This window comes from Haliotis asinina, chromosome 2 (genome assembly GCF_037392515.1).
Source record: "Haliotis asinina isolate JCU_RB_2024 chromosome 2, JCU_Hal_asi_v2, whole genome shotgun sequence".
Lineage (NCBI taxonomy): Eukaryota > Metazoa > Mollusca > Gastropoda > Lepetellida > Haliotidae > Haliotis > Haliotis asinina.
In genome coordinates this window covers 76,073,505-76,097,672 of record NC_090281.1, presented here as the reverse complement: position 1 = coordinate 76,097,672, position 24,168 = coordinate 76,073,505, and the positions used below count along the sequence as shown (strand labels likewise).

The following is a 24,168-nucleotide window of genomic DNA, read 5'->3' as shown; positions in this document are numbered from 1 at the left end:
TGATTTGCCATGGTTAAGCCACAATATATTGAGACGTGCTGAGAAGACAGAGTCGCCATCAGAGCACATTATGCTCGTATAAACTGTTTACATTAATGAAACTCGGCTTCCTGATCCAGATGGTCAAGCAGCACTATCATGGTCGGTTGATTAATCCAAGAACACGACAGTATCCATGTGGAGGGCCGACAGGTCGTATCTTGTTGCCCGTGTTGTGGATGTTTGCCCAAGGCATTCCCCAGGGTGCAAAGATCTGCTTCCTAAGCTGATTACTACAGCTGTCCATATGGATACTTCCTGGCCTGGTCGCTGTGGAGGTCACTTAACATGAAGTGTTAGGAGAGTGGTCCAGGTTTTTTGTGGGTTGTGTGGCTACAGCTGGCGAATGCAAGCAGCGGAATGCTCGTACCAGGAAGGAAGCGTCTCCCGAGTCCATAGGGGTGGGTGTCTGAGGGCAGAAAGGCACTTTCCGTCCCCGCTGTGGACCTTGAAATAAGACAGTTGATGTTTCCCTGCCTGGGACGTAGGAATGACGGGTCGACTCGGGGCTACAGCTGGGGAATACATGCACAACTGTATACTAGTTCCATAGAATAAATACCTCCTTTGACTTGCTTCTTGACCGTGGCTTGTAGTTGGTTGACTGTGTCCTACGTGGATATCAATGTTCAGCTGGGTTTTCATCCGGGCAGAATAGCAACCCTTGCTTGCCACAAAAGGCGACTCAGCTTTTCCTAGGAGGCAATTAACGGGATCAGGAGATCAGACTCTCTGACTTGCTCAGTACATGTCATCGGTTCCCTATTGCGCAGATTGATGCTCCTGCGTTTGATCACTGGATTATCTGGTCCAGACTCGATTATTTACAGACCGCCGCCATTTAGATGGAATATTGCAGACTATGTCGTAAAACTAGACTCAGCTGGGTTATCACCTTTAGCCCGGCTATATTTGTCCAATGCTCGTGAGCCGTCATTGGTCCTTGTCCCACCTCCCTAAGTTATTCGGACGATAGTGGAAAGCCGATAGTGTAACTGGTGAATGATAATGTTAGGACTGTGCATGACAAATCTCCACACATATCAAAACAAGGTTTCCCTTTGCGTTGCTTCCCAAGACCCAACGATTCCACTGAACATGTTGAAGACGTGCCAGAGGGACACTCCGATGTAATGCAGGATTGATGGTAGTAATTAGGTGCTGTGATTCGACCCATGTTGATATGCTACTCCATGGGACTTAAATGAACATTGTTTGGGTGACCGTTAAGATGACATCTTGATCTGTCTTGCTGTCAGAATGACTCAGATGTTTCCTGTGATATTCCTTTTGAAGGCTCTTACCATGATGTCAGGTGTTTCTTACTCATTATAGCGATGTATGAATAGCTATATGTGCAGCCATATCCCATTGTCCCATGTTTATCCCATGTTTAAGAAAGTCATCACCTTCTGCCTCATATGCTGAACAGCAAACGAAACGCAACTGCATTTTGGTCATTTTTTAAAATAGAAGGCATAAACATGAACGCTTACTTTTGTGGGATTTCATTTTTTTCGGCACATGCGTTTCTTTTTGCCGTTCAGTATATTTTCACGTGCAGGTCAATGGTAGTCGCCGGACGTCGACAAGAATCCTGTACCTATTAGACGTATTGCAGTAACGTATTTCTATTTTGATTCAGGATGGTTGAATAGCCTAGTGGTTAAACAGTTCGCTCGACAAGCTGAAGCTGATTCCCAACATGGATATATCGTATAATACCGAATTTCTTGTGTCTATTGTCGTGATATTGCTAGAGTGTTGCTGAAGGCGGTGTAAACTATACATTCTTAAAAGTGGTATTTAAGTGTATTGTACGTCTTATGAGGATAGTGAATGAGTATGGTTTTACCATTATTCCTGCAACATCACGGCATGGGACACCAGAAATGGTCGTCACACATTGTTCCCATTTGGGGTATCGAACCCGGTTCTTCCGCGCGACGAACGAACGCTTTAACCGCTATGGTCTCCCACCGAACTATCATTAGGCTAAGAACTGATAGCTTGACTGTATGCCAGAGGTAATGCAGCCATAACGTCAATAATAACAGATCCATTTACTGCTGTTCGTGTGAAGACAAAATAAGAGTGACATTCTGACACAAACTGGTCCGATATTCATTGAGAGTTTAACGCTGGTCGAGAGGAAGGGAGATATGGGTCTTGGCACCGCAGGAGCAGCCATGCGGAATTAGCCTTTTAAATCAAAGAAAGCTCCATTTCCAGCTGTTTATTGACTGCTTACCCATCTTGCACGAAATTTGACTTAGTGTTCTGGCACTAATCTGCCTGAGACAAATGGCTGTGGCGTCTGAATCGGGTCAGCAATCCTCACCATGGTCAGGGGAGAGTTGGCGTCTTGGTAGACTAAGCCGAGCTATGCAGCACCACCAGACTCGTTCCGATCTGTTCTTATGATCATTGAGCATGCGCCACCGGAAGTGTAGTAGCAAACGTCTCCACATGCCATAGCTCACAGACGTGAGATTAGTGGAAAATTAATGAAAACAAAATCGTATGGAAAATGAGGATTTATTTAGGTCAGCTCGACCAATCTTCCGGTGGAAGTGTTGCTGTAATTTAGGAAATGGTACTATTGATCGAGGAGATTCATATGAAGATGAACATCGTAGAAAGTGATGCCTTTTTGGAAAATGCAACATGTGCCATTATTCTTGCGGTTTTGTTCTGGTGGAAACCCCTTTGACTGAGAGGGTTAGATCGCTGACCTCCGTGCTGGAGCTTATGTACCCAACACTGCGAATGCCGGACTCCACCCAAAGCAGTACAAGAACAGGACACATCTTGCAGTGCAGTACATAGCGTTTAGTTCAGTGTGCTAGCATACTTTACACTTGATTAGTTGGTAATGTCTCCAAAGTTCATACATTTTCTCCCGAAGAATGGCAAGTTAATTATATGTGTCTTCATATAGTATTTGTATCGGATGCTCACTGTGCTCTGCATTTTGCATCCGGAAATAACCTGTATGGTCGTGATGGCGATGTGTTGGCATGAGTTTATAGATACATTACAGGTCTGTAGACATGCATTCCAGTTTACCACCCACTTCGAAATTAAAAGCCCTTATGTGTCTGGAATTCTTTTTACATTCACGATAAACAGAAACTCGGTCTCGGTCCCAACTCTGAGCTGACACGCTACATATCGTACACTTGTTTGAGAAAGCGGTTTAGGTCCTAGCTCATTCACTCGAAGCACACATTTTATCCCCTGTTGCCAATGGAGAGTGCTGGTGTGTGTGAGTGAGTGTTACGCCGCACTTAGCAATATTCCAGCTGTTTGGCGGTCGACGTAAATAATCAAGTCTAGACTACACAATGGAGTGATAACAGAGTGAACATCGATCTATGCAATTGGGATATGAAGACTGACCACCCGATCTCGTTAGTCTCCTCTTACGACGAGCATGGTCTAATGAAGATCATTTCTTACCCGGATCTTCACGGGTACTGGTATGTGATGTGTCATTAATGGTCTGTGTCGTTTAGACAAATACATGTATTCTAGGGACTCGAAAGGATGAAGTTCAGAGTAATTATACAACTACCTTGCAGCTAAAGCGCTGGCCTTATGAATAACACATCAATTGTCTTATCACTATTTTCTCTTGGTGAAGTCAGGAAGACGAGGTCAAACAGGTAGAGATGGTCAATGGCTTAGTTAATTGTGAGTCGTTTTACCCTGGGGCCTCTGTGGTCGCTCCTTCTACATTAACGACCAACTACTAACTACGTCAAACTCAGGCACCGTGAACATATTCCAGCTATTATAAAATTGCAATATAGGTCATTTCCACCTAGAAATACATTGACATATTTATTTAGAGACCGACCAGCCAATTTGATTAGGACTGGCGACAATAATTTGTTCACGTAATCTCTGGAGAGTAATTGTCTCGAGTTGTTGTTAAGAGCAACTCTTGACTATATGGATGTATTTAGAAACTGTTTTCGACTCCTTGAGAAAATATTGATGCATTGAAGTGGAAGAATCTTCTATCTTAAAGTCTGAAACAAATCCCAAGAAATGAAGATGCCAGTCTCGAACCAATTTTACTCTCACTGTTAGTGTACAGTATAAAACACTGCATTTTTCTTCCAGGCGAGAGGCTTTACTGGAGATGGAAGGTCACTTCCTTGTCCGACACGTGTACGACGACGGTATATCGTACGACCTAGTCGGAGCGGCGTCTAAGGTGTTGGGTGAGTGACAGTAACGATATAACTGACAGCGGTATAAACTTAGTGTGACTGGCCTAGCATCCAGAGTAAGTGCAGTTTGTAATGTCAGTCCTTGGGCTGCATCTTCGTGACCTCGGTGCTACATTATTGAATTAAGCTGTCATGTTTCTCCCCGATATGGGGAATAAATGACAGGTAGCATACTAGGCCTCGATTCTGATTGTTGATTTGGAAAGGTATCTGAAGTCCCGAGTTGCCTCCCTTGTCTACTTGGATTTGCTGGTCTGTCATCATCTATATTGTTCCCTGAGGTTTTGTTGTCATATAGTTAAAAATCTCCACTTGTAATTCAAGGGCATTAGAAACCTTTCATAAATTTGTTTCTGACACGTGTATAGAATTTTATTAGCGGTCCACTGTGATTAAGGAGTATTTGGAATGGTTGATGTACAATCTGATATCAGAATGTTTGTTTGTCTTACAGAACTACCAGCAGCTGATATTCTTGAGGCATTTGGAGGCATGTTCTTCCAGTATTGTGAAGAATCCGGATATGACAAGATTCTTAAAGTGTTGGGCTCCACTACCAGAGACTTTCTTCAGAATTTAGATGCTTTGCATGATCATCTTGCAACCATCTATCCGGGCATGCGCGCTCCATCCTTCCGGTGCACTGAACGGGAAGGAGATGGAGCTACTGTCTTACATTACTACTCCGAGAGAGAAGGTCTGGAACATATAGTTATAGGAATTGTCAAGACGGTGGCAAAGAGGATTCACGCCTCCGATGTAGATGTTAACGTTTACAAAAGCAAAGACAACGGCATTGACCACGTCCAGTTCACCATCGTAGAGAAAAACAACCAGGGAAGGAACGCAAAGTTGGATCTAGAACATCAAAAGACTTTGTCAACAGATTCGAAAATAAGCCCCGCAACATTTTGTCGGGCGTTCCCTTTTCATATAGTGTACGACAAGAACCTTGTCATCAAGCAGGTCGGTTCTTCAATCGCTCGGGTTATCCCTCAGATGGCAAGCAAAACCTGCAAACTACCAGATCTCTTTGACATGATCCGACCACACATGGATCTGTCCTATGCGAACATTGTATCTCACATCAACACTGTATACGTCCTGAGGACGAAGCAGGGTGTCCTGGATTTGCCAAGCATGGACAACCAGGTGGATGAGAACTCCCGGATGCGTCTGAAGGGCGAGATGGTCTACGTGAGAGAGACTGACTGTATCCTGTTCTTGTGCTCCCCAAGTGTCATGAATCTCGACGACTTGAACCGACGTGGCCTGTATCTGAGCGATATACCCCTCCACGATGCTACTCGCGACTTGGTGCTGTTGTCTGAACACTTCGAGGCTGAGTACAAGCTGACACAGAAGTTGGAGGTCCTTACGGAGCAGCTGCAGCAGACTTACAGAGACTTGGAAGATGAGAAGAAGAAGACTGACAGGTTGGTCACAGCATTTACCATTCACTTCAATTAGTTTCTGTGCGATAACCTAGTCCTTAAAGCGTTTGTTGTTATGCCAAAGACCAGGGTTTTTCCCAACATGTGTACAGTGTGTGAAGCTCATTTCTGTGTACCCTACCGTGATATTGCTGGAATATTGCTGAAAGCGGTGTAAAACCCAGCACAATCTCTGTCTCAGCCGAGATACGACTTTGGTGTAAGGTAATATGTCGTAAAACCCTACTCACCGGAATATGCATGAACTGACGGAAACTACCAACGAAACACGAAGAATTCGATAGGACTTTTCATACGACAGGCAAAGATCCTATACGATAATCAAGATCCTTTCAATTACGCTACGCTTGTGTTTGCATGGAAATGCAAATGCAGTTTACAAAGACTTACGAATACATTCTTAATTCCGCAAACCTAATACTGCTCTGCAAACCGACAGATACCAGAACGATACTCTGATATATATTTTGCAAGTGTTTGCTTGTCTCTATTTCATGTCAAATAATCGTCATGGATGCGCCTTTTTTTCGTATCACCTCCATCTTTGTTTGTTTAACTTAAAGTTTTTTAATACTCAATCAAAAGAATAAATGAAAAAATGCTACCCTGTTATCTTTAGAAGCGATGCACTACCCTGGGGCCTGTGAAGGTCCAGATACGCGGCCCTCTTCTCTAACTGTCTCTAATGGTCTCGGTGTCTGAGTAAAGGTTCCTGTCGCAATACATTAAGGTCACGCAATTCTCTAATTAAGTGATCATCTTTGCTCTATGGTAATGATATTCCTGTCGCTAGGCCTTTGATAGCCGCCGGTATCAATAGTAAACTTTGGCTTTCAATGGGCGTCTATCGCATTTCTGTGTTTAGACCACTCCCGTCTAATCCGCTTTGAGCTCAGAATGACTTGAGGTAACATCGCGTCGAGAGAACTTGAATCAACTAGAATTAATTAATCTTCAAAGCAATGCTATTTCATTGATGGAGTTTGCGTTTCGAGATGATCTGTGAGATTGTACTCACTTGTTGAAAGAGATGCTCAGTTTGGACGAGGGAGGATCCTGGTCATTGGCAAACTCTGGTATCTGGTAACAGGAACCATAGGAGTATAGAATATATCACTGGACAACCCCTGGAGTAGCTCAGTGGTTAAATCGGTCGCTCGTTACGTCGAAGATCCGGGTTCGATTCCCCATATGGATACCATTTCAGGTGTCTCCGGCCGTGATATTGCTAGAATACTGCTAAAACTCACTCACTATTACGGTGGGGTAGGTTAGTGGCTAAGCGTTCGCTCACGTCATGCTAGAGACCCTGTTTCTATCCCCTACATGGGTACAAAGTTTACAGCGCATTTCTGGTTCACCCGCCGTGATATATCTGGAATATTGGTAAAAGCGGCGTAAAACTCGCTGTAAAACACTTTAACCAGTATTGTCTATCCATATAACTTCATGACGCCTGTATGCCGACCCTGGAGTCTTAAATCGCCACAAAAGGTCTTAAACTTTAATACTTTTAGGCACTGAGACATGTTTCTCGGCGTTTTAGTATTTGCGCTATGTTGTTGAACTGCAAAGTGTCTTGAATGTATTATTCAGAATATCTCCAACGAGGTAGATCTGCCACTGTTTTATAACGCGGCTTCTTATATGAATATGTCGTATTCTCATACGATGGACACGTGTACATATGATGCCGTAGGTCACGTCATGGCCGCAGCTCCCCTGCTAACGTGTAAACCCGTACAAATTGTGTAACGTGTACCTGTTATCTCACTCTGAATTCCTCAACAAAATTATTTTATGTTCCTGTGCATCGAGCCTCTGTCAGATTAGATTTCTCATCGTGAATCTTACTCAATGCATAATTTACAATTGACGTAATACGCGAATGTCGTTTTTTTTCTTAAGCACCAAACCTAACCTGTTTGGTGTCCGAAGCGCAGGTTTGAACACTCTTTGAAGGTGTTACATTAACGCCACATGTTTATTGTATCTGGCATTTTGCTTTTTTCAGTCTCATGTACTCCATTTTACCTCCTTCTGTTGCTAATGAATTACGTCACCAACGCCCAGTGCCTGCCCGGAAGTACAATGACGTCACTCTGATGTTCAGTGGGATTGTGGGATTTGGTGACTTTTGCGCCAAAAATTCAGATGCATTGGGCGGAATGAAGATAGTTCAACTTCTCAACAGTGTATATACCAAGTTTGATGTTTTGTTGGATCCTAAGGAAAACCCGAATATTTTTAAGGTAAATCATAAATTGAAGTGTGGAAATTACTCATACTAGGAATACATGTTCATTCTTTATTTGAGATACTGACACTACAAATCTCAATATTTGCTTTGATATGCAAATGCATTATGCTGTCATAACTAATCTGGCATCGGATGGTCTTCAGCAACCCATGCTTGTCGTAAGAGGCGACGAACGGGATCGATGAGCGGTGGGATAGGTTCGCGCGGGATAGGTTCGCTGACCTGAAAACCGTTAAATTGTTGGAATATTGCTCTTTTGAAAGCGCTGTAAAACTATACTCACTCTTCACCCAAGCGGGATCGAGCTGTCATCCTCACTAACTTGTTTGACACATGTCGGCGTGTTCAAGTTGTGTAGATCGATGCTTATGCTATTGATCACTTGATTGTATAGTCCAGGCAGACCTCCGTTATATTGCTGTCTGCGCGTTAAACAATAGACAGACAAACTTTGTCAACCGAGGTTCTACAAAACGACAGCAGCTGGTACATACTTAAGACTGGCGCTGTGTTACCATCGCTTCTTCGTTGAATGGAACCCTGAACGAAAGTAATAACGATTCACATACTATAAAGAACAGGTGATCCATACTACACCGTTTTACATATGCCCTAAATGCATGTTGTTTTGTATAACGTACAACGAAAATAGTACATGAGCGTCAATATACATTACACCAAATCCTCAGCATAATATATTAATGTTAACGTCTCGACATCATCAACAGTGCATATCCATTGCGTTTTTGTCTGAATATATAAACAGTTATAATCGTTCTTTAATTGTTTTAACGTTTGGAAATTATTACTAATGCATATTTGAAACATGCGTAATAAAATTTAAACCAGATAAGGAAATGTGTAGCAGGAGGCCTTACTAGTTAATAAATTAGCATTATAAATCCAGTCACGCCAGGAACACGCTCATTGTTCATTTAGAGTTTATTGTTATTTTCTTACGTGGATTTTAGTCAAACTTTATGAAGTAAAGAGAATGTGCTTGCATATTTTATATCATGGAAATGAATTCTTCATATAGATTATGATGCTTTGTTTTCATGAATGAATAAACATGGTTATTACATTAAACGTCCTTTATAACAAACTGATTGATATAACGAACTATGGCACCAAGCCACTTGCCCTCTGGTTTTGTCCAAATGTGTCTATGTTTGTCCAAATGCGTCTTGTTTAATCCAGATGCATCTTTTTATGTCGAAATGCAAATTTGTGTTAATAACAGGTGGAGACAGTAGGCGACAAATACATGGCCGTTAGTGGACTGCCAGAGCCTTGTGTTGACCATGCCAGGTGTATAGCAAGGCTTGCACTGGACATGATGGAGATATCCAAGGACCTGCGGGATCCCGATGGCAACCCCCTGATGGTGAGCACTTAGTTTGAAACTTCAAATGATGAGTGAGTGAGTGAGTGAATTAGCGAGGATTGGCGTAATACTAAACTTACTCACAATCTGTGATACGATCGTTTTTTTTACTATATTTTTACAATTTTACTACATAACGAGACCTTTTATTGGTTCTTTTTTCAAAATACCACCACCACCCACCTCACACGATATCTTATTGACTGATTTTGCGAGATAGAATGGGAAACAAATTGTATTTACAGCGATATTAGTTCGGAACATTCAATCTGTAAAAGAAACCATTAAATGTTACGCGAGTTAGGGACTTTGATCACCTGTTTCACTTTGCATGAACCCACTAAAATTGTCGAGGGTAACGATAACGATTTAATAATAGCCCAAAATACTTCACCACAGTTGTATGGATGTGGCAGGCATTCTTTACTCAGGTATCCGGATCCGCTCAACATGGGTTTGAACCTTAGATTTGTCCATCTTGTAATCCACAGAGCTATACCATGAGAGTTGGTTTCGCTGAAGGGCAAAAATGTACTGTTGTTTTTCAGATTTTGGATTTGCATTAAGCACACAGTGTGACTATAATACGGCCACAAGGGCACCCTGACTTTGTTGACACATTGCAGTTAATCACTCGATTGTCGATTATTTACAGACCATCGCCATAGAGCTGGAATATTGCTGGGGTGCCTACAACAAACGCACTTCTATATTTGCAGTAAATGTTACATATTTTCTATTGTTTATGTTATCTGTTACAGATCACTATAGGCATCCACGCAGGTGAGGTGGTCACAGGGGTTATAGGGAAGAGGATGCCTCGCTACTGTCTCTTTGGTAACACCGTCAACCTGACCAGCAGGACGGAGACAACGGGGGTCAAGGGATGCATCAACGTGTCCGAGGATGCATACAGGTACGCCAACATTGTTTTACGATCTGCCCCAGGGACAGTGTATTACCAGTTGTATACACAATGAGTGAGTGAATATTGTTTTATCCCACTTTGTAGCAATATTTCAGCCACATCACGACAGGGGACACCAGTAATTGGTTCCACATACAGTGGAAGCTGTCTAAGCCGGCACTCACTGGGACTGAATAAATAATCCAGTTTGGACAATGTGCCAGATTGTAGAGCTGATGATAAATGTACAAGTCACAGATGGGCCTGAGATTTTATGCCGGTGTTGACAACTTGCCGGATTTGACAGATGCCAGTTTTGACAGCTTCCACTGTACTGTAGCCTTTGTGGAATCTAACGCAGATCTTCAGCGCAACAAGTGAGTTCTTGAACTCTTATGCAAACCCACCACCTTTTTTTTCGTAAGAACCGCATACATACATTTATATATCTTCAACACAGCCCTGAAGTGAAATATCATTTCCATTGACTTGTATAGAATCTGTAACTACAGTCAAGAAATTAGAATCAACTAGAGTTGCTTAATGAAACTTTTGCTGCATATAAATCAGATAATATTGGCAATAAACGTTCTGTCGAAATTTAATGGTGAACAAACCAGAAACAAACATGGGAGCATGTTTGAATATAATGATGGGATTGTTGTACCCCAGGCCTGTTCATCAGAGCGTTCCTATATTCTCAGACTTTCACCCACAATACAACTGAAAGTCCTGAAAAAGATTAAAGGAACACTTGTATTCTCTACTTCCTCTTGTTTTGCTCCTAGTACACAACCTCTGGGATTTGTGTATTCTAAAACGGTCTTAATTTTGTTATTTGGAGGTTAGTGAGTTTAGATTTACGCTGCATTTAGCAATATTTATCACTGGGCTACCCTACCGCCCATTTGGTAATATTCAATTTGGCATATTACGGTAAGTTTATAGATCACCTCAGCGCTAACGGTGCATCCATCTTACTCTGGTTGTAGAAGGACATTTGTCCCATTTTACGCAGGCTGATACAAGTGAATCTGGGAAGTTCCACGACAGAGTTTGGTCTTGTCTGTGTTTATTGTGATCCATGAATGTCCTGACCTTGCCTCGCATCATTATCATGACCGACTTTGACAAAATTTCACAAATGTGAAAGCATAGAACTTGATATCAAGTATCATCTATATGGGCTTCACTGCCCTCAGCTTGTGTTGTGATGGTCACGGGAGCTGGTGAATCTTATTTCAGGATGGATGCTCTCTAAAGCAGATATGTTTTGGCGATGATGAGTATTGCCTCTGCCTTATGTCGTTCACTTCTCTCAGTTTCCTTCCCTGTCAAGTTGACTCTGTGACATTTTTCGGATACTGTGTAAATATTCGTGACATAATATCTCTGTCTCTCTCACTCACTCACTCACTTAAAGGATTTTTGGTTTGTAAATTTGTCCATGGATATTGATGTATTCTTAATAACCCTGACTCATTATGTTGACAAGGCATCTGTTGTGTAATGCTTGGAACTTAATGTGACACTCTCGAGCCGCGAAACGCCTCAACATAGAACAGCACATGTAAACACCCGATATAAGCACCCAGTACATCACTACACAAGAAACATCCAATGTGGGCATCCCGTAAACCGTTCCACACACCATGAAAACACCCCGAAAATAATACACCTACACACTATGACAGCAACCTGTACAAGGACCGCCTGTTAAAGCACCGGATACCCTGACCTTCAGGGATAGTAATAATCCTCATGACATCCTAATTCATCAGCAACAAACACCGGTCTCCTCATGCATCGTACCACTACATATGTGACTTGTACATGTCATGTCATGTCATGTCATGTAGAATAGGTCTTCTGGAACCCATGCATGCCACAAAACACGACTATGCTTGTCGTAAATGGCGACTGATGGGATCGGATGGTCAGCCTCGTTTACACTTGCCATCGGTTCCCAATAACGCAGGTCGATGCTCATGCTGTTGGCCACTGGACTATCTGGGCCAGACACCATTATTTACAGACCACCGCCATATTGCTGGAATATTGCTGAGGCGGCGTAAACTTAAATTCATTCACTCACTCCACGCAACTGGTACATGCTCAAGACGCTTGTGCAGTTTCGATCATTGGATGTCTATCACAGCAAGCGTATGTGACGCCATGCTTCTTCTCATTGAGAGTCATTAGAACGCTGAGATCTGACAGTATGGAAGAAAGCAGTCATAATGTCCAATTGTAGGAGTTATGAAAACAAGGCGGGTGGCGTGGAAGACTGTTTTGTGACAAACCACTCACCCAGTCCATTAGCATTTGAAACCACCGCAAACTCAATTACTACAGCTTCAGCGATTCGGTGTGTAAACCCTCGGCTCTTCAAATGTGACCTCCCTACCGCTATAATGAAGACATTATCAGCATCGACGGCGAATATTGCAGTCTAACCAGAATTGATGTCGGAATTAAGTTAAGCCGATAAGGACCCACATACTGCACGTTGTTCCATCTTGACGTTAGTGGTGGGAACTTTGTCTTTCCCGGCGCAGTTAATGTGACATAATCGTCTAATCTCATTACATATTCTCCCGATGTCTGTCTTGTAGAGGTCGCCTGTTTATCGAGACTATAGTACTCTGATGAAATGCATGCCCACACAGATGGTATGTCACAGTAAATAAAGTCTACGGCCTCAATTGAAGGCAATTGTCTTGACACTGTGAATAAATGCATGAGGAATTACCGAAACGGATCTCTTCAATCCAATCCGGGAAAGCGAACTTACTGGAAGACTTGATATCTGAGAGCGATTGTCCGAGCTAACAGGCACTCTGCGTGATCCTGGATCCATCGGTTGTCCTACAGACGTAAAGAAACTTCCCGGACAATTACAGATTGATAGGATCGGGCTCCAAGTGGTCATGAATTCCTGGCATTCTAGAACGCGTCCATGTTCTCCAGCACAGCCACACCATTTCTTTATGTACGACTCTGTCACAGACCTATAAAAGTCCTTTTCATATGTATCGCGTGTCTGTGTGCTGACCTGAACGTTGATGGCCGGTATAGTCAGCCTTTAGGTAAGCCATTTACGAATGATGGAAATGTTTCAGGGCTATTCGAGCTGGAGACAGATTGATTGGTAAATCTACAATTGTAACATGATTGATGGTTCATCCTTCGCCAGAGGAGTAACCTTTAATTCCTTGTGCCGCCCAGTAAGCAAGACGTGTGACCTCGGTACGCTGGAGCGTATTCACAGTCTAGAAATAGACCCCGTCACACTCCTCGGAATACGTTACCTAAGAACATTAGCTTAAATAGACGATCCAGTCAGATGATGTTTTGGTTCGGGTATTTAATTTCCGTAAATGGCGGCTCTGTCGGTTGCAGAGGTACCTTGCCATCATACAATTCTCTTCATCTAAATTGTTTATAAGGAAAACGATAGGCCGTTGCCGGATTTGTGTTTTGTAAACTCAATTAAAGTACAGGGCTGTAGGGAAACATGTAACGTTACACGTTTTCATGAATCGGATGGTATTCTGGAACTGCCAGGCGTCTGCCTGTCCGTTGAAAATGGTTGGTGTTACAGCATTTAGTGCAGGCATAATGTCTGGAAACAGCGTTGAGTCGTCACCATGGTAATAAATCATAAATACAGACTGATTGATGTGTAGAGTTGAAATTTTTCTTTGACCAAGTATATGTTTATGATCTGATTTCCTGTTTTTGTTCTGAAACCCGGTGGAGATCCAGGTTAGAATAGGTCTTCAGCAGCCCATGCTTGTAGGTAGAGGCGACAAACAGGACCGGGTGGCCAGGCTTGCTGACTTGGTTGACACATGTCATCGCATCCCAGTTGTGTGGATCGATGCCTTGATCTCTGGATCTTCGGGTCCACACTCGACTCTTTTAGACCGTCACCATATGCAGTGTTAAAAATCATCAACAAAACCCAAACAAACTGAACATAAAGAACCGATGTTTTAACAAAACTTTGAAAATCACTGACGCTGGTTTTATGTGTATTTTGTTTTTATGTGTGGATACCTCTTGTGATATTCTTTGCGTCTGCACTGTCACCAGGATATGCCAAATCTGTAGGATCTCACATATAGCAAACTGATCTGCCATGACAAAACATAACTGCATTGTAGAGCCCCAAAGTAGGTCACAGCAGTACGCAAGACCTTACGTTGGTGTGTACTCCCGGTGACAACCAACGTTTTAATGCCTTTTCGAATGGTTTCATGATTGCATTTGATAGAAGGGAGCCGATAATCCATGCAGAAAAAACAGCCCCAAATTGGCCAACTATTGGAACTGCCAACAGTCGTGACAGACAAGCATGGCTGGACACTTGGTCTGGCCTAGAGTAATGTCACATTTGGCGGTCGTGCTATTTGGACCCAGAACTGGTTCTTGAATATAAGCTTGTCACCAGAAGTCATGTACCTGAAGTAAGCTGGGTCCCATCTCCCTTATCTCATATTCTACCGAAAGCAGCGCCTCGTGATACTTACAGGTAACTCATCAGGTACTTGACATAAACAGACAACGACACATTCGAGATTAGATATACCGGAGATGTTTTTGGCTACGATATTTCAGCATTAAAAGCGCTTCGTGACATTCACAGAACAGGCACGCAGGATTCAGCAGGAAATATCGTTCGTGTGGGATTATGATCATAGCAGGAATGGCTGCTAGAAACGTGTTCCCAATACTTTGTAGGGTATTGCGTCAACAGTTAACATGGCGTCACATTCCAATGAATTTATCAATCTCTTATTCTCTAAAAATGGTTGTAGAGTTTATGCACAGCTTATGAAAGTCTTAAGTTTTTTCATTATATGTGTTTTATTTCATTTTAATATTAATATTATGTCCTTTTTTTTGCTTTCCAATCACTGTAGGACGGAAAGCTCCAAATATTGTTGCACCTCGCCCCTAACACCGTACTGGTAATGAACATCGAAAGTATGGAATTGAAACGAAACGAAGACGTAATCCGTAGCTTTCCACAACGTTTCTTTAGCAGATATGCGATTTACAAGACCCACAGTGGCACTTTTTCTCACAATTACAAGCATTTACAATTCCCCAGTGTAGCAAGTCTTACTGGTGGAACGCCAAATACATCTCGGTATATAAAAGTAGAAACCAATCAACAATTACGACTTCTCTCGGAACCGAGTGTCTACTACAGTCCCATCCAGGAATACATGTTTATTTCATGTCTGTAAAACGTAACTAAAGTATATTCCGGAAAACGCATTTAAGTGCGGAAGTTGGTCCCATGGATACGGTGGCTTGACGACCCCGGACATTCACAGTTATGTCTACAGTTGCCGTGGAGAAGGTTTTTATTAACCCGAATATCCGGAGCTGAGATTTCCTACTGCTTGTGACTGTCAGATAGGAAACTCCCGATCCTTGCATCAATTGCATCTTCCGGGGCAGACTGGGCTTCCGCACTTCACGAAATGAGTCGGGAAAGTACCGTCTTCTCTGCTTAATCTCGCCTACTATCACCTTTTATGAAAAAGACAGTTTCTCATTTTAGTAGAGCGTCGTCTTCCCATTAATGGCTTCCGGTCAAACGACGTGACCCGACTGGAACAAAGACAGGCCGCTTGGCGCCTGTGGGGTGTAATTAGGTAAGCATCGTGCCATGCTTGGTTTTAGTCGCGCAACTAGCCATTGGAAAACAGCCTTGAGAAAAAAATGGCAATTATTAAAGATTGTCAGGTCTGAGTTTTTCATTGTACAGCTGGGATCGATTTCATGGTCACTTGTAGTAGCTTCTAAATGTTGTCCCGTTTTCATCGTCGTCTGAGGCTTGAGAGATGAGATGTGTCGTATTGGGGGAAATGCAAATTGAATTAGTTTGGCACTAACAAGGTTGGGATAGATTTTACGACGGACAATCTTATGAGTGTGAGTTTAAGAAATACCATATTGGATTGTTTCTTCTGTTCTGTGTTTTCAATTAAACTTCAAACGTTCTCGACATAGTGCGTGATGTTGATGAAAGTTGATAGAGCGGATAAAGGTTTGGGGAAAGAGGGAAAAAGGGAAATACTTGTTCTCACGAGTAACACGATTGGATACGTGACTCCAGTGTAAGTCTGGACCTTCTGGCGTCTCCATACTCTTTGTCTAAGCGAATGAAATTAGTTTTACGCCGCTTTTAGCCATAGTAAACCCTTGTCCGCCTCCACAGTCTTCAATCACTACATCATCCCCTTCACCATCCCCTATCTCATGCACCCACAGGCGCTTCTCAACCGCCACCGCCCACCAACAGTAAGACTAACCCTTGGAACCACCATGTTACGTATACCCCACACAAACATATATTGTATACTACGCGCCATACCACTGGACCACGCCCAGACCATTCTCCACACGGAGATATATGCGTTAATTTCAAGATGACACGGTGACTTTTATTACCTCACAATCATCGTTCCGAGTGAAGGAGCACTAATACACTCCAGATTTCTTCGCATTGCCTAAAACAAATACGGTCGTTTGAGTAAACGCCTCTTATTCAATGTTATTGGTGTTAATTTTCGACAGAAACTGTATTGGCAATATTATTTTATTTGATATATGTTCACCGAAGTTTTCATTATGGGACTAAAGTCAGTGATTTTAGTTTCTTGATTGTGGATACAGGCAGAATGGAAGTCCACGGAGATGATATTTGACTACCGTACTGTGTTGGAGATATGAAAGTGGATGTATAACGGTCTTATAGAATACCTAGCAGCAAGGTATCCGAGTAGTCACTCGTTACGCCGAAGATCCGGGTTCGATTCCCCACAACGGTACGATGTTTGAAGCCCTTTCCTGGAGTCCCTCCGTGATATTACTGGAATATTTCAAGAAAGCGGCGTAAAACAAAGCTCACTCTCTGACGTGATTGGATTGAAATCTACCAATGAGGATCATGTTAGCTATTGTGTGCATGAGCGTGAGTGTAATCACTGATTAAAGATGATCCAGCCACTCACTCACTCACTCACCCACTGTTCCATACCTGACATTAGGCATTAGACTGACAATTATTCCCAGAAATACACTTATCTTACCCAATTCATAGATACAAATCCAAATGAAGCCGAGAACAAACTATTTGATTAGGACTTCTATTTAATTTAAGATCAAGGGTCTGCGAGACAATTTAATCTGGTATTGACGTAAGTGTAGAATCCAAAGAGTTGGGTATATTTCTACTGATGCCGGTTCACGCAGTTGGCGACCACTATAAACCCAACGTACGTCCGGACCCGTCCACGCGTCACCACACGCACATGCATGTCGTATCCTTTAGTCTCACACACGCACGTCGTTATACCGTCTTTACCCTCACATTAACCTTGGGCGTGGTGGGGTTATCTAGTGGTTAAAGCGTTTGCTCGTCATGCCGAAGACACAGGTTCGATTGCAAACATGGGTACAAGGTCTGAAAACCAGTTTTTGATATTGTGATATTGCTAGGATAATGTTCAAAGCGGCATAAAACTATACTAACTCACATGTGGTGTTCTTTTAGCTTTGATACGTGCAGAGCAGTGATCACACGATGTCCTCTCAGTTGATAAACATGAACAGGGCTCGATCCCCACATATGAAGCTTATTTCTGTTGTCACCGCCACGATGTTGCTGGAATATTGCTAAAAGCAACGACCCGTGAAGGTCCCGGGGTAGAATAGGCCTTCAGCAACCCATGCTTGCCATAAAAGGCGACTAGGCGACTAACGGGATCGGGTGGTCAGGCTTGCTGACTTGGTTGACACATGTCATCAGTTCCCAATTGCGCAGATCGATGCTCATGTTGTTGATCACTGGATTGTCTGGTCCAGACTCGATTATTTTACAGACCGCCGCCATATAGCTGGAATATTGCTGAGTGTGGCGTAAAACTAAACTCACTCACTCACACTAAAAGCAACGAAAACCTGAATTCACTCGCTCACTCACATTGAAGTAGGAAAATCGTAATAGAACTGACAATAGTAACATTTCATGTCTTCCACAGGTGTCTCATGAAACCTGAAAGCAAGGATCCCAGTTTCCACTTCGAGCAACGCGGACCAGTCACCATGAAGGGAAAGAAGGAACCGATGATGACGTACTTTCTGTCCAGAGAGAAACCGGGAGCTGCTGTCAAACCGCCGACCAAAGTATGCGAGGTGTAGAAGATGTACATAAACGGCGTGACGTGGCAATAGCCTGCATTGTCGACACCGACAGTGGAATGTTTTGGTATGGTCTGGTCGACCCCTGGGTCAGAGGTGTGCTGTTCTTTTTGTTGGGCCGTGGCAAGGCTTTAACGGTATTGTTCTGTTAGTTGTATAAGGATCCCACATGTCGTTGTCTTGATGGGTGTCTCGTCGCGTTGGGAGGTGACCCTTCCATGCCTTGGCCACTGCCTAACTTTCCCCAAAGCGACGTTAATAGTGTGACTGTGAGAAGGCTGTGTTAAGGCACGGGTGTTAAGACCACCTTAGGTCTAAGACCGCTTTGCGGAACAGGGTCTCGGGGATCCTTTCACGAAGCAACCTTTACTAAGGTTAACCTTAACACCCATTCTTTAACATTGCACTAAGGTTACCTTAGTGTCTTACGATCACCTTAGTGCTTTTTGAATGGAGGCCCTGTACATTTGATATTTGAATGGGACAGGCTGTTCAGAGAAACTGGGTCACAGAAAGCCGGCATCTGTCAGTTGTAAAATATTCAGATCAGAGAAAATCATCAGATCGTTTATTGTACAGCCTTTATAATACTAGTGGCTTTGATGAACTTTCTAAAATCACACGTGTGTCAAGTAAATACAGTGCCTATAGTTTTGTCCATCAGCACTACCAAACATGGACATTGTCTATGAGTCTCACAGCCGTCTTTGTTTATTAATCTGTTAACTGTGTCATAGTTCTGTTTTCAAGCCTTGCCGCTATGTATGTGCTTGTATGTATGTCTACCCGAGGTATATATGCACTCTCCGTATGCATAACAGTGTCAGGCAAGGCTGTGACTGTGTAAGGAATAAGACATCCACTTGTAAAACTTTCTGGGTTGGAATCCTCTGTTACATACATCCACAGTGCAAAGCTTTGTTTACAGTATGGAGTATTGTCGGTGTATTTATGTATTTTCAAGCTTTACCGATGTATATATGCCGTGTCAAGGATAGTCGGTGTATGTATTCAGTGTCAAGTATTCAGTGTAAATATTCTAATATTCCGCTTTCATGTGTAGATGACTACATAAGCATTATCAAAGAGGCTGTGTTAACGTGCAGTGTAAAGCATGGCGGTGCAACGATTATATGCCGCCTCGCATCGTTTATCGGGAGAAAATCTTGTTTTAGGCCGCATGATCAATGTTGCAGCTGTTCATTGCTTGGCATTGCATAGCTATTCCACAATATGGGTACAAAGTGTGAAGACAATGTCTAGTGTCCCCCGCCGTGATACTGCTGGAAAATTGCTAAAAGCGGCGTAAAACCATACTCACTCGCTGGTATTGAATCTAAGCAGGCAACAGTAGACAGGCGTATGTTGAATAAGCAGAATCGTAAACAGGAAGGAGTATTAACACACAAGTCCCAACGAATGCATCATACGTTTAGGTGCCGGATGTTGCTGCAACTCCGGGGACTAGAAAGAAGATTGTCTGACACTATAATACCATGTTATATTACAACTTGGCGCTGAGACTGTGTATTGATGTATCAGTTTGATATGACCATGCACCAGACTAGCAAACATCACATACAAATGATTTGGCAGTCTCAGAGGAAACGTGTAGATTTATCTGCAATACAAAAGCATTTATCTCAGTTTACAATGTGAATAATGCATTCAAACCAAATATGTGTACATATCGGTACAGATCGATTATTTGTTGCTCAGTATTGATTGATTTTAGTTGTAAAGTGCATTGTTGGGAACACTGACAATCCTGCAATAATCAAACGCCTTTATTGAGTACGTTTGTGTAGCACAATATGCTGAGAGAAACAAATAACGGAACACAGGAAACTCCAAGCGTTCCTTAATATCTCCCAGGTTTCATCACCAGCTTTGAATAGCGATGGGAGGAAATTTGAGAAATAAAGGAACACTGCTATGAAGTCAAGTTCCATTATTTGTTTCCCTCAGTGTATTTAATACCACTACTGAAAGTTAACAGAACGCATGGGAACGTAGCTGATAACACAGTCCACCTAAGTGTTTCTAGTATGTATCTGGTATATTATTGTTGTTTCAGATACATAGCTTGGCAACCAACGAAGATTGTTAGATTCTTGTACACACAATTTCTATATTGTTTTATTGGTCGCTCATCCATGGTTTTGGATAGTGCGATTTAAGTGATGGTGTGACTCGGCCGATGGAGCACTACACACGTACTGTGTTTTATAAAGGGTAGGGGTGGACACCCTCCTCCAGGTCCAATGGTACTTGTTTGCAAAACGCAAACGCCATTGATCATTCATGGTCCCACTGATGAACGAAGAACATTTTCTGGCTTTCATCTTTTATTTTGTCTTTGACACAACGTCACGGGGGCTGCCTGTTCATTAGTTTTACCTGATGACTGGGCCCGAACAAGCGCTGATAGATTGTATCAAAGAATGAAAAGAAATTGAAATCCAGAAAATTCTCTGCATGCATCAAATAGCATCTTCTAAAATGCCAAACATGCATCATCTAACACTTGATGCTGTATTTTCAGCGTGACCGTTCCTTTATAAATAGGTGAATACAGATTTGTGATTTTTTATTGTACACATCTGTGTATGTATACAAATGTATTTGTCAACTCACCAAAACGCCAAATACCGCTGCTTTAAACAATGAAATGCAATATCCAAAAGTGGGCATTCGTCAGGTAATAACGTACTAATTGCGGGTATCAAGATCCTCATAATTCCAAGCGTTGCTTTCTAGGCGCACAACATTACGATACCTGTAGCAATATGTGTATTTTGTCCTGTGACTGTTAATTCATTGCCTCTACATAGGGTGAGCGGCATAAGGTGTTTCAATGGAAAAGTATCTCCTTATTGTAGAGATACATGTAGCATAAGTAACTGATATCTAATCGTGATATACACTGAACACGTGTGGGTGTAAGTGTGACTAGATAGTGTCGTCTTAATCCGTATTTCGGTTTATCAGTATTTCGATTTATCTTAGTGTATGGTGTACACTGAACTTACATCAGCTATTTACAACACGTTAAAGGTAGTTATCGAGCCATTACTAATAGCTGGAAGACCTTGAGTTGCATGTGACGCTGTAGTGAAAATTCCATTTCTGCATGTCGTTTGTACGGCATCTTGATTATACTTGTCGTAAAGGGACAGGTGTGTTTGGAGAAGCAACAGATGGTAAATAAGACAAACACCTTTTATGAAATGATCGCTCGATGATTACCCTTAAGTCAGCCGTATCATAGCAACAGCGAACTGCAGACATGGCCCTCCGATCCAAATTGATTCCATGAGAGAAATATTGTCTTGGAATGTTTTGGGATCAGCTTGTGAGCTTCTGGAACTTTTCGGTGGTTGAGAAGCATTGACAGCGGCCTAAGTTGCAGACAGTGAATTCTTAGTTGCCAAATATTTGTAGATGAAATTTACTGTTATTTCAAATCAAATAGTAGCTTGTTAGTTGGTGCCATTGGTACATATTATAACATTTGTTGCATCCGTTTCCTCGATGAGTGCCTGTATTTTGAAAACATTTCGCCATGTAGTTATTATTATAGGTAATTGAGGAAGCATTGTTAGCGTTGTAAAGATGTGGTACCGACAGAAAGGTGTCTGCGCTTACTCATACATTGACAGGAAGGTTTGACGATGTACACGAGCGGACAAGTATACTATTTATCTGGTATCTGGTGTTATTAGCATCGTGGAACGGGTGTTTTCTTTGACAATGATATAATATAATAATACACACACACACACACACACACACACACACACACACACACACACACACACGCATATACATACATACATACATACATACATACATACATACATACATACATACATACATACATACATACATACATGCGTGTGTATATATATATATATATACCTGTGAACTATGCGCTCAGGAAATAATGTCGATGTTTCCTTACGTCCAATCAAATGATTATTAAATATGAAGTTTTTACATATATCACACCGTATTCATTCTCATGCCATGAAATTGTTGCATTATATATTATAAATTTTAACATTTTAGGAACTGAGTCATTGTTTGCGCGCAGAAAATAGAAATTGTGTTGCAGAATGAAAATGTAAAACTGTGAATAATACCGTAAATGATTTAATTTGATATCTATTATTTTAAGAAAATTTAAACATCAAACATATGTATGTGTACAGTTGGTAAAGCAAACCTCCGCGGTTCAAATCTAGCCTGATTTAACGCCTGTGCACTTTTTATCATAGTGTAAGAATTTAAAGAATTACCGACTTTTGTCCGGTAGTGTATAGCGTCTCTTCTTCCGTCACTCAGAGACGCGTGGGGCATGACTATAGAATGATGGCATTTATATGTACAGCTTTATCTGAATGTTGTGTCTGTGATATTCATGTGATAACTATATTTCCCTGTCATCTCATTTTCAATATGTATGGTCGTTTTTATTTATTTTGTTGAAGTCGTACAGCTACTGGCAAACAACGGAAGAAATTCAAATGCTAAGATTCCTTTTTCAGCATCCTTGTGAAAAATCTATAAAGTGAAAACACATTAATTCCTGTCAAATAACCCAGATCAAAAGACTTTCGGATCATATGGAAATCTGAAGAACATTGTCTCAAATGCATTGTCTAAATTGATATGTTTCCGGTTTCATGGGGTTTGCTGTTTGCGTAACATGCGAAACAGGGCTTCTTGTCGAAATATATGCGCAGATAAGATGCGCATCGGACACGTTACTTTCTGTATAATGAAAACTCCCACTGGTTGTTTGACGTCACGTGGCTTGTATTTAGTGATTTTGTTTACTGGAAGTATTTTTTCCCAAAATTGATTGGCAAACGTACAGTATCCACTTTTAAGCTGTAATCCTAATTGTCGATGATGTATACCCTCTCCAAATTATTTATTTTTGCAGAGTATATTTTAAAAAGGCCATGTTTTATCACACCATTGTTTACTTCAATATATATTTCGTGCAAGTTCCTAAAGGATATTCCTTGATCGTGTGTTGACTATTAGATGTTTTCGATAGCAAACCTCAAACAAAATGCCTACAGAATTGTTCTCAAGGTGTACGTTGGAATAATGTTGGGACTGCCATTATGTCATTAAGAAGTAGCAACTGTCAATATTGACGAAATGTCAAGCATTGTTGCAGTCTCGTACATGTGACCGACGCGGAAGTTGAGTTTGGTTACAATACAATTGTTACATATCAGGTGTTACCCTCACGACGGTGGCGATTTGTTTGTTGCATACAAGTGTGTATTTACATACGGCACCCATAATAAACAAATAATACACAACTAGGTTGAGTTGTTATTTGGATATACCCGGGTTAGACTTTGTCCTCGGCACTCTGTGCTTATGGAGACGACGAAATGGCTCACAGAATGGTGACTGACTGAATAATGTCACCTCATACAAAGTGCACAGGTTTGGTCTCGTGATGTAGATCACTGGGTTGTCTGATCCAGGAGGGGCTATACGCCAACGTATAGTTCGAATGTTCTGCGTGTTGTCTTAAACAATGGGCAAATTAATTAAGACATGTCTTCAGAATGAATGAATGAGTGAGTTGGGTTTTTAAATTATATTTTAGAGTGTGATCTTAGTTCTAC

General features: G+C 41.9%; 1 protein-coding gene across 1 annotated transcript in view; it reads left to right on the top strand.

Moving 5' to 3' along the window:
* LOC137274339 (guanylate cyclase soluble subunit beta-1-like) overlaps positions 1–23,853 on the top strand; it is a 55,507-nt gene extending 31,654 nt beyond the window's left edge. Inside the window, exons 3-8 of the mRNA XM_067807486.1 lie at positions 4,171–4,271; positions 4,735–5,716; positions 7,749–7,986; positions 9,238–9,381; positions 10,143–10,297; positions 18,352–23,853. Of these exons, the coding sequence (XP_067663587.1) occupies positions 4,171–4,271; positions 4,735–5,716; positions 7,749–7,986; positions 9,238–9,381; positions 10,143–10,297; positions 18,352–18,511 (1,780 nt within the window). The 3' untranslated portion in view covers positions 18,512–23,853. The remainder of the gene's footprint in view (positions 1–4,170; positions 4,272–4,734; positions 5,717–7,748; positions 7,987–9,237; positions 9,382–10,142; positions 10,298–18,351) is intronic.
* The last annotated feature ends 315 nt before the right edge of the window (positions 23,854–24,168 follow it).